General features: G+C 42.4%; 1 protein-coding gene across 1 annotated transcript in view; it reads left to right on the top strand.

Annotated features, from left to right (window-relative positions):
• The window catches only part of LOC122804334 (protein farnesyltransferase subunit beta-like), a 968,002-nt gene that overhangs the window by 44,996 nt on the left and 910,636 nt on the right, over nt 1-12,370 (top strand). Inside the window, exon 2 of the mRNA XM_044074139.1 lies at nt 9,002-9,069. Within this exon, the coding sequence (XP_043930074.1) occupies nt 9,002-9,069 (68 nt within the window). The remainder of the gene's footprint in view (nt 1-9,001; nt 9,070-12,370) is intronic.

Genomic DNA, 12,370 nt, shown 5'->3' with positions numbered 1-12,370 from the left:
CCGTACCTCTGATAATCTAGACCTAATACACTTGGCTCAAACTAACCCCTCTACAACCAGTTCTTTCTCGCTTGTGCACAAATTTCTTAAAAAGCTAAAACCTTTCTCACTGTCTGCCAACAACCTTCCTTCAGAATACCTAAAACTTGCAGCCGACACAATATCATACCCTGTTAGTATTCTCATTAAAAGATCTATCACAGAATCCAATTTTCCCAAATTATGGAAGAAATCCATCATAACTCCTCTGCACAAAGGTGGCAATGCCAACAAACTCCAACAACCATCCCATATCTATTCTCTCCCCTCTATCTAAACTTTTAGAAAAATGTATTCACAAACAACTCATGAAACATAAGTGATAACAACCTCCTTACACCAACTCAATACGGCTTCTGTCCAGCACATAGTACCAACACAGCCCTCCTTTCCTTCACAGACACTGTGAACGAAGCCCTCGACTCTGGTCAAATAATGTCAGTACTTCTGTTAGACCTATCAAAGGCTTTTGACACAGTGTTTCATCCCAAGTTACTTCTACAACCATCAACCATTTGATGCTCTCAAACCACCCTTAAATGGTTTGAAGCTATTTAACAGACAGACAGCAGTGTTAGATGTCAAAGTAGCATATCTGAATACTTAGCCAATAAAACTGGAGTCCCGCAAGGGTTAATTTTAGGCCCCTGCTTTTCAATATTTTCATAAATAAACTACATACTGCCTGTCTTCAAAGTATGCTTATCCAGTATGCAGACAACTGCACCATCATCACATCCTCTAACAATATCCAGCATCTACAAACTTCATCACAAATGTCTTTACATCAAGTGAAACTTGGTTAACCAAAGCACAACTTCTGCTTAATGCAAAGAAAACTAAGCTTATGCTATTCTCAACAAAGCCAGTCTCACAAGATTTCTCCATGTATTCCAAGAACAAAACAAGAATAGAAGTAGTAACTAATGCTTTGTTACTTGGGATTGCCATAGACTCCAGACTGACCTTCGAACAACACATAGTTAGTGCACTAAAAAAACACACACTTTAAAAACTTAGCAGATTATATAGACACAAACTTTACATGGATAAACCCACTATAAAGGCAATTGCCAACAGCCTTTTGCTCCCAACCCTCCTTTACAGAGCCCCCATCTTTACCAAACTCCACCAATCTCTTAAAAACAAACTCCATGCTACCACAAATTGCCAACTTTGCAACTGGTTTACCATATCGTTCACATCACTTTCTAGCTCTTAAGGAACTTTACTGGGTAGAGTTCCAACAATACTTCATTTATACCCAACTAACGCTTTACAAACCAGATAGCTGCCGTACCCTTCAGGACATACTACAACCCTACTCCCCTCTTTGAAATCTACGATCAACCAACAAAAAACTTGTAACCATTGGGAAACCTAATAAAAGAGCTGGAGGTAGCCGCTACTCCTCTGCCATAGCTAGGATTTGGAATGCCCTTTCCCCAAAAATCACCTTTCTAGACTCATTAAATGCATTCAAAATAACTCTAGAGACATACGTTCTCAACAACCACACCTGTCCCTGTACTCAAAATGATAGGCCACCATAAATAGACTTATAGTTTTTTCTTATCCTTCTGTTATCTTTTTCTAATCTTTTGTACCTCCTTTCTCCTACTACCATCTCTCTCTCCTCTCTATCTTTTATATCTCCCACATCATACCCACCAAGCTACCTACTTCTTCTAGTCACACCGTCATTCTCTACCTCCAAACAAATATTACAACTTTCTTTACTATACTTCCACCCTTATTCCCATCATGATGATTGTACAGCATATAGCTTATATATTAGTATATGCATTTTATCATCTGTTATGCTTGTAGTAACTTTCCAGTTTTATGTTGTTGTATTAATTAACCCATTTTTCTCCCCAGGCCTCTACTGAAAATGGGTTTCTGACCCAGTGGACTTTCCTAAATAAATAAAAAATAAATAAATAAATACATTTTTCAAAGTGTCAATAGATATGTCCCTATGAGGGATCTTCTACTCAGACTGGAGTTCAGTAGATCATACAAAAGTCTTGATTTACTCCTCCTCTCTGGGTTGTTTTCCTGGAATGTGTCTTGGATATCTCAGTTCAGAGACAGATTTTTTCCCCCAAAGGAAAAATCTGTATCTAGATCTGTTCCTGAGTTTTTCCACTCAAACTAGTTTGTCAGCCAGGAAATTTCTCAGGATTCTGGGTCTCATGACTTGTATCATTGTCGTGATTCCTCTAGTAAGACTCCACATGAGAAAAAACAGTGGTACCTTAAATCTGTAGGGTCCCAACATCAACATCCTCTGAAGTCCAGATTTCAGTTTTAGGGTTCATGAAAAGGCAGACTTTTTTTTTCTGGAGAGATCAAATTAATCAGAATCCAGGTCTTCTGCTTTTCCTTCCAGCTCCAGCACAGTCTGTAACAACAGATGTTGCAGACTTTGTTTTATAAACAGTGCCTATTCATTATAAAAATGCAAGGTCTTTGAAACAGAAAAGACAGACCAGAACATCCAAATTTAAAAAAGATGTTGGTACGTATAAATATTCCCATCTGTCTCGATTGGCTACTATAAGTGTTTAGAGAGAACACGTCAGTGATGTAGTGCACAAACAAGTGTGTGTGTGTGTGTGTGTGTGTGTGTGTGTGTGTGTGTGTGTGTGTGTGTGTGTGTGTGTGTGTGTGTGTGTGTGTGTGTTGGGGAGAGACAAGATATTACCCTCTCTGCTGACATGCTATCATGGGATGTAGCTTTTCAGCACAATCTCGATATACCGTTAGAGCAAAATTGTGTGGCAGAAAAGCTGAGCAGGACAAGCACAGACCCTCATGAGTGGAAATTAAATCACTGGGCTTCTTGGAACTGGTCCAGTTGTGAAGAATACTTCAAATAGTTCTTTCCCCCTCCACTCACAACATTCACTTGGCAAAATTCTGCTTCAGGACTCCATGCAAGACGGTAAAAATGAACACGCTGTAATGCTGTCACAGTAGCATGACCGTAGGAAAGTCCAGCTTCATTAAATTAATTACTTTTAATTTTGAAGATCTCATTTTCAAAACCCTCGCAATAGATATTTACTTGTTGAACCAAGGAGAACGTGTGTCATTTAACTTAAGTTGGCAAACTGTTTCTCGGTATTCGTCTGTTTTCCCCGATCCACCTGTACCATTTCTCTTCACTTTTTCTAAAACATTTTTCTAATTTCTCTTCACATTACCTACATAACAAGTGCATGGCAAACAGAATGCCAGGTGTGTCACCCCACTTGTCTCGCAGTTGTGTCCCTGGCAACCTGTTAGCCTGTCATAACCTACAACAGACACATTGGGGCCATCTAGAGTATATTTAGAGTATTTACAATGCCCACACTTGGACATTCTTTTAATAGTACTGTGGTTCCCCATAACCTGCACAGATATATGCTAACGTCTTTCTAAAACTTTTGTATATTTTTTTTGCTTTACTAAGCACAATGACTGGATCGTCGCCTAGATTTTTTTTTTTTTTTATTCAGAAAAAAGATAAGATTGCAATTTCTTCTACTAGCTGATTTAATTTTTCCCTGCATCTCTCGAAGAAGATTATATTGTAGTCTAAAACTCTGTTAAAGTAAGAACCATAGTATTAAAAGAATGTCTAAATGTGGGCATTGTTAATATTGTAAGTTTATCCTAGGTGGCCCCAATGTGTCTGTTGTGACATTATAACTGTGAGACAAATAGTGTGGTACACATTGCAGCATGTTTGTCATACACTTATTTTTATGTAGGCAAACCTGAAAGACATTTGTAATCTATGAACAGTTACGACATCAGAAATGGTAATGTGAGTAATGATATCTCAAAGCATTCACTTTAATGTCCTGACTGAAATCACTGTTGCAGTATTCCTGACATGGGTTGTCACCACTGACATCCAGCCAGAGCACCAAAGCTTTACCTATCTGGGGTTATATGTCTGAAGCAGGACCTCAGCTAGTGTGTGTTGGGGCATATAGACGGATGTACGACCGTAGATCCCTCGGACTGTATTGCTGCCAACCTGAACACAGATGGTCATTAGTACCTATCTTTTATCTAGAGAAGTGCCCCATTGGGGAACATTACTTTTCACTTGCACTATTTTTGTTGAAAGTTGTTAAATGTTAGCTAGGAAGGAAAGTGTGAGTGCAGTAGACATATTCCATACAAGGACTTGCATACCAAGTGTCTTTTTTTGCCTTGTCCTACAACACTATCACAGATCTTGTTCAGTCTGTCAGTCATTTGTTCCCAAAATGCTTGGGTTGAGGCATTCTGCTCTCAACACCTTTCTAGAGACCCAACATCTTAAATACCTAATCCAAGAAGGCTGACTTGGCATATTCAGATGTCCTTCTGACATTGAAGACAAGAAACTGCTAGGAACCACCACAAACAATCTGTAAAACTGTTTAATTTTGATAAAAACGAGCGCTTTCACGCACACAAGTGCGCTTCATCAGGTTACAACATTCACAAGAAAACCTACTACTTATATATAAAAAATCATCACCAATTATACAATCAATTAATCAATCAATGATCTCTACAATTAAAGTGACAGCCATTGTGTGGTTTTTCATAATAGATACATAAGCGTTCCTGATATTCACTTTGAGGTATTAAAACATATAGCTTCTTGTTATACAACATATTATAAATCATTGGCAGCAAGAAATAAAAACCTGCAAACAATATTTAAAATCACATTGCATTTATAACCTTCTTAATGCCCATATTAGGACATAGTCCTTAAAGCAGCCCAAGGAGTTTCTATTTGCCTCTGTTTCGCCAACTTAAGTCCGGTGCGAGATATTTCTCATTATATCCCATTTCCGATCAAACGCTACACCTACTAGAACAATCCACACATATTGGTGTGGCATTAAGGATTCAATCTAACATGTTTGCCTTTCATAGGTAAAATATTTAGTTAAGAATTACATCAGCTAGGTATGAAACATTCTATAAACTTCGTTCCCAAGTATCATATGTCTACGAACCAACAGCAGGCAACTATAGGATATGTTGCAACAGGTCCGTTAAGATTCTTAGCAAACATCACGACAGATTCAATGCCAGAAAAACCAAGCCACATTCCCGTCATGTGTACATATATATATAATAGTTGCATATTTTCTGCCACTTATTACATTGTGCATCTCTAGCTCGAATTAATCAATGCCATTGACTAACATGTGCTAACCTAATTATTCACATTATCTTAATAAATAATAAATAATACTAGATGTATCTTCTTAAATAGCCTACAATTACTAGACAGTATAAATTTGTAGGGCTTATATTATATTAATAGTTGATAGTTAATATGTCCTTCTGACATCTAAGAAAAAAGTAAAGACTTCTCAAATGGATCCGCAGTTCATCGTTTTTGACTGCAACGTACCCTCTGGGGTTCCAGAGTGCACAGTGCATCAGATTACCCCTCAGTTGCCTGCTACCAAGACCCTATCAGAAGCTGGTATGGCTCCTGAGGCCTTGCAAACTGCTGATACATCTGAGGAACTGCTTCTCCTTTCCGAAGGATTGCACAGTGTCCCTTAAAGAGTCTGGGATCTCTTCCTTAACTACAATTCAATAGATGTCATACAGGGCTCTGAACCACCTCATCTCATCCAGGCAGACATCATGACTGAAGAGAAAAAGCAGAAGACTGGGCATGTGGTCTGTCCCTCAGAAGCTAAGGAAGAGGAGTGGATAGACTTCTCACAGGTGTTGTTCAAAGTTATTATGTCTTTGAAACATTCCTCCTTTGAATCTGCACAATCACAAGCTAATCCTCAGAACCTATCCTGGGTTTCTCTTGTCTTAATGAAGAAAAGGACTATAAGTGTGACTATTGTCTGGAATATTTACAAGGTGCCTGATGACCTAAACTGTTTATACTGGTATCTAGTAGCAGGTCTCTCTGCACTCTCTCTCTCTCTGTCTCTGTCTCTCTCTCTCTCTCTCTCTCTCTCTCTCGATAAGCTCTATAAGCTTCTGCCCAGAGCTAATGCCCTACTTATGGACAAAGGTAATAGGGCTGTGGATAGATGGGAAAGAAGGTTTACACCTCTGCTACCCTTGCTTTTAGGGCTATTAACTACCAGACTCGAATCACAAAATAGTAGATATCTGTCTTGCATTCTTTAAACTGAGTTATACTGGACTGACTCTCCTACAGCAGAGTCTAACCATAAAATGCAGAGCTTACTATCCCAGGCCACTCAAATAGTCAGACACAGCATTAAGTGTAGTTATGAGGGTGTGGATGCTCCTTCTAGGGCATTTGCCACAGGATCTGTTGCTCACAGACCTGCATGGCTTCACAGTCAGCCTATCCCTGAGGATTTCAAATAAAAAAACTTTAGAGTCTGATTGGACAGAGGCTTATTGTGTGCCCCTCAGGCTGCCAGCCTGTTCAAAACTCCCCAAGGCCAAGATAAGACCATGAAAGACTTCAGAGAGATTCTAATCTCATAAGTTCCTAGCTATAATAGGAACTGCCCATCTAAATCTACCTTCTTCATTAGAAGGGATCCCAGGGCATCTCAGAAACAAATACCCCCCCAAAAGGTACTCTGCTAACCCCCATAGGGAACCTCCAGCGAGGAGGGCTGCCTTTTGAAGCAAAAGTCTGTGACTACCTCTGAAGCACCCCCAATTCCCAAAGACTGTCGCTGTCCCTGGCCATGTGGGAAGCTATTACTGCAGACAAGTGGGTCCTCTGTATCAGCAAGGACAGTTATGTCATGTCTTGGGAAAATATTCCTTCTTTGAAAGGTATGCCACATCCTCCTGAAAACCAAATATCACTTCTGGCCCCCATTATTCAAGACCTCGTGAATCAGGACACCATCAAGTGAGTCCCAGAGGACTTCATAGGAAAAGAATTTTACTCCATGATTTTTCTAGTCTCAAGGAAAGAAGTGCAGTGGAAATCATCCTAGACTGGTCTGTCCTAAATACATACTTGAAGGTACCACTTTTCAAAATGCTCTTTAACACACTGCCTTTCATTCTCCCCCAAGCTTTGTTAGTGTCGCTAAATGTAAAGAATGCCTCCTTAAACATACACATTTGTCCTTCCTGCATGATATTCTGCAGGTTTTCCTCTGGATCCTCCCATTTTCAGTTTACTGCTCTGCCTTTTCGTCTTTCCACAACTCCCAAGACTGTTCATGAAGTATATAGCTCCAGTAGTAGCTTTCTGTCGCACTCAGGGAATCAAAAAAATCTTACACAGTTAAATGGAAAAGGTCTTTCCTGTTAGTGGCACAAACATAGTCAGGACCCACTCTTATCACAAGTTCCTGATGTACTGCAGTATCTCTGCAAACTTCTTCAGTTTAGGTTTGGCCTACTCATATAAAAAGCCCACTGTCCGCTATCAATGCAAGTCTCCCTCTTAGCCATCCAATTTTGGCTAGGGCAGAGGTCAAGCTTTTCTGCAGGGAGTCCTGTATCTTAACCCACCAAGGAAACCCATCTCTCCCCCTTGAAATCTTAATTTTGTGCTAGTAAAGCTTACATTGCTGCCTTTTGAATCAGCATTCTTTACCTGGAAAAGTACTTCTACTAGGAGAATTTCTGAGTTACAAACACTCCTTGACATTCCCCTTTTCTTATTTTTCAGGGTGAGACTCTGGGATAACCATCCTTCATGCCTAAGGTGGTGAACAAGCTGTCCCTCAATCAGTCCGGTCAGTTCCCCAGCCCACAAACAGGGGGGAAGGATCTTGCATTAGCTGGACCTCACAGGCAGTTCAGATTTTACCTTGACAAAACGAAATCCTTCAAAAAGTCTGACTAGCTATTTATATTATTTGAGCCCTAAGTTGTGCTAGACAGTCTCCAAACAAATATCGCATCATGGATTTCTAAGGCTGTCTTTTTCTGCTACTCGCACTATGATAAGATCTTGCCTTCCTGCCCTAAAGCTTATTTCACTATCGCAGTGGTTTCCTCAGGAACTTTTCACAAAAGATTAGACTGCATGTTTATCTTGGAGGCTCCCACTTGGTTTTCTGCACACTTTACCAAACACTACAAAATTAATGCTTTCTCCAGCTCTAGCCTTTGTTAGGTCAGTCCTGTCTGGGCTGCTGAGCAACTATACCTATATAGCTAGATATCAAATATCTATATATAAATGTGTGTGTGTGTGTGTGTGTGTGTGTGTGTGTGTGTGGATATATATATCAAAATATACACTCGCACAGATATGTTTTATATATATGTATAGTTTGTGTATGTTTTTTTATTGCAAGATTCAATTTATCCACACCCGGAGATGCAGCAGAATGGAATGCATTTTTGCATAGGGGTGGTGAATTTGGAAACTTGGCAAGGTCTTCTGCTGTGCAGTCCTTATGCATGTGGCTTCAGTTGTGTTAGTTTCTATAGCTGGAGCTGTGCTCCCTGACTTATCATTATGGTAAGGACTTACAAGGTTTGTTTCAGATGCTGTGTTCAGTAGTGGGTATGACTTGTAGCATTTTGCTTTCCTCAGCTTTTAATAGTCATGCTTTTCTTCCACATAGAAGCTGACCTAAAGTTGATGTGTGAGTCAGCTTGGAGAATCTGTACACAAAACCCGTTTTTGAGTAAAGGTGTTTTCATTTATTGCAGTTTGTTAAAGGAGTTTGCTAGTGCAGACTTCATTTGAATTGTTTTTAACATTGAGGTTCTAAAAATGTCATTTCTTCACCATGACTGATGCCAAACTATTTTGAATCTGATATTGGGATGCTCACAGTCTGGATCCATTGTGAGGTGGGGTGAAGATTGGTTCTTTCTTGTCCTTTTCCACATGTTAAATAAGGGTGTTTGTAGTGCAGCCTACGGTTTGTGATTTTTTTTTTTTTTTTTCAAAATTACTAATGTTATTTTTTTAAATTGTTGTTTCACTTTTAACAGGATTTGTCCTTGATTTGTCTTGCAGAGAAAAGTAGAAAGCAATGTGCATGAAGCCTTCACTGCCTTTAAGGAAAACTACTCACAGCTAGTTAAGTAAGTGCTTTCCACATTCTTCATCTGAATTGTAAGTGTACCTTTTACAGAAAACCTAGACTGGCATAAACTTGATATTATGTGCTGTACACACCAGCATGTCTTCAAGCAACATTATATAGTAAATTGCAGTTAAATTAGGAAATCTAAGATCTAATATCGGGACCCTATTTCATGAGTCCTTGGCTGTCTTTTGATAATCTAACAGAATTTTTATCCAACAGAATCCTTTGTCTGGGTACAACTGCTCGATTGACCAGTGCATGCTAGTTATTTAGTAAACCCCACTTGCACAGTGTTGATCTTCATGCATTCTGCCTTCTGTAAATTCTCATGTTTGCATGTTTATGCATTTTGATTAGGTGTCGTTGTGGCTTGTCAGATTACCTGCCAAGACATGGACTAGACAAACTTGTCTGTTTTGGAGAAGAGCACAGCTGAATCTCACTGGTGCCAGAGATTCAACTGCAACTTGACATTGAGTGTGCGGCAGGTTACTGTCTCACTTTGCAGAAGTGGTGGCTGTTAGTTCTTCATAGAGCATGTGCTTGCACAGAACTGATGCTTCCACTAATTCTCTACCTTTACGCGGTGCAACCATTCCACTCTTCCCCACCATCAGATACCTTTTTAAGTAACAACAAATGGATGACAGCATCACATCATAATGCCCGCATTGTCTCCAGTAATTTTTTTTGCAGCTTTTCATGCTAAGTATTTGGTTTATGCAATTGCAGTTGTGTTTAGTGTGTGTCACTATTGCATTAATGCCACAGTGGAATTCATCCATTGAAGGCGTGATGACTTCCTTGGCTTCCAGAGCACTTTTCTTTTTGATGCCAGGTAGACACCTTTCCCCTGGATCTCTGCTCATTTAGTTTTGTAATAGGGAGATCCACCCACACCATTTTAGTTCTTTCTTGCTGCAGTCTGTCAAGATTGACCTGCAGATCTGAAGTAGTTTACTTCATTTGCTCTTCAACCTGTGGGTCTTCGGATCCACATTGGATCTGACACGGCCGCATTTTCCAGCTATGGCTCCGAGCTCCATGCTCCTCCCCTTACCCATAATACCCCCTGTCTCCCTTATCCATTCAAATCTTGTTTACCGCCTGAGAGGAAGCAGCGTGGTCTGTGCTCCAGAGCGTTTGTGAGTTTTTTATGAAGCAGTAATTTGTCCCTTTCTTTACCTAATTTCTCTTTCAACCCTTTTCTATACCTTCTCAGGGTTCTCCGTAGTGCAAAAAAAAGGTAAGCAAGTAGGTTTTGCTATTTTTCCTCCCTTCTTTCTTTTCCACGTGGTGCGTGTGTGTGCGTGTGCTCACGTTGGGCTGGGTAAGGCATGGTGGATTCCCCTAAGCTAGGCTTCAGAAGGTACACAGTGTGGCTATAAGCTTTCTCCGGTGGATGGCCACACTCTCTGTGTATGGTTTGCTTAGGGGTGCCTCACCTTCAGTCCCCCTGTCCTATTTGCGCTGGGGTTAATCCCAGGGCACATAAGGACAGGCAGGACAAACTGATCCTTAAGGGCCTGTTGCCCTCTTCTGCTGGGACCGAGGTCCCACCTTCCTCTGCTGGGAAAACAGCGGCTGCTGCTTCACCTTCCCCTTCCACGGCTACTGGGATGCACCATCCCGCCAAAAGGTCTAGTGAAAGGGATAAAGCCAAGAAGGATCTGCCTCACAAGCGATCCCCTGACCGTTTGTAGGAGGCCAGCCCTCCACCAAAGGTTAAGCCTGTTTCAAGGCCAGTGACACCTCGACTCACTTTCTCCAGGTTCTCGCCTGAGCCAGAGGTACAGATTAGCCAGTTGCCCCCTAGGCCTTTCCCCCCACCGGCTTTCCCGGCCTACTTCGGCAGCGTCCTCCCGCTGTACTCGGAGCTTGTCTGAAGTGGAGATGGACAGGATGATGCGGAGGTTTAGCCGCACTCAAATTCTGATGGGGGTCTTGCCAGGGCCTTCTCCCACCAGAGCGGGCACCTTCCAGCCATTTTTACCGATTCGACCTGCGGTTTTGGAGTCGTTGGATCTGAGGACAATTAGAGTCGAGGGGTTGGCGTCTACAGTACCCTGTACCTTGACACCTGCCAGTGCATTGTGTGTCGGATTCGACTGGATTGGATTCGAGCTGTCAGACCCGTAGCCTCTGGGTCGGATCCAAGGGAGTGCTGTCTGCTCCGAGCTTGTCGGAGAGAAGCATTCCCCTCGGCGTCTTGGCTCCCAGAGGCTCTGCTCCGGCTCCCCGGTCAGATCGGGGGGGCTTCCACTATGTCAGCTCAGGAGGTCCGTTCCCCCTCGGCACTTGACATGGTGGAGAGGGTTCTCGCAGGGTCAAGGTCTCTGACCATATAGTCTTCAGAGTCCGTCCAGACCCCCTGGCCTTGAGTGTGGTTCCAACCATCTTGCCCTCTCAGGGACAGCCCGTGGCCGTAGTGCCCCAGGAATTTCCACCCTTGGAACAACCAGCTTGCGAGACCTCCCCAGACAGTCCCCCTGAGGAGCCCTCCTGCAAGCATACGTGTAAAATGAGGCACTTGGACTCTCCTCCAGAGTCCCTCACTGAAGACACGGGCCTGGATGAAAGGGGCCTGAATGAAAGGGAAGGTTCCCCAAGATTACCCCCCCACCGAGGATGTCTCCTTTGGAGACATCATGGAGATCCTTCGCCAAAGGGGGGGGGGGGTCCACCCCAAAACCAACCTCTGACGAGTCTGTGTTTCTGGAGGCATTCGGCTTGGGCCCATCTACCTCTTGGGTATCCCTTCCTGCCGATCCACTTATGGATTTGATAACATATAGGGCGTGGAAGGAGCCAGACACCATAGAGCCAATACCCAAGTGCCCAGGCAAAGTCTTAAGTCCCCCCACGGACAAGTTGCACTGGCACAAGGGGTCCCCTGTAGATGCTATGATGATGGCAGCGGCCACCAAAAAGGAACTCGCCCAGGAGAGTTCCACGGTCCACCCGCCTGACCGAGAGTCGAGAGTGTTGGATTATTTTGGGAAGTGAGTTTATGCTTCAGCGACCCTCTGTGTGAGGGTGCTGAATTACATAGTACATGTCATTCGACTCCAGAGAGATCTAGTCAAGGAAGTCATGGAGTCAACCCCAGGGTCTATGTCGGCAGAGAACAGGAAGATGTTCGATGCATGAATGGCCACCCTAAAAGCTGTAGCCAGCACATCTGTGCATTTGCTCTCCCATGACCCGGAGGGAGCCGCATGGGTGGCAGGGTCAGGCGTTGCCATCCGGTGTCACGCCTGGCTCTGCTTATTTTTCAAGACATCTTTTATCAACGC

This window comes from Protopterus annectens, chromosome 6.part0, assembly GCF_019279795.1.
Source record: "Protopterus annectens isolate FY-2018-M chromosome 6.part0, PAN1.0, whole genome shotgun sequence".
Lineage (NCBI taxonomy): Eukaryota > Metazoa > Chordata > Ceratodontiformes > Protopteridae > Protopterus > Protopterus annectens.
Note: the sequence above shows the minus strand (reverse complement) of the source record. Positions and strands in the feature narration are given on the sequence as shown.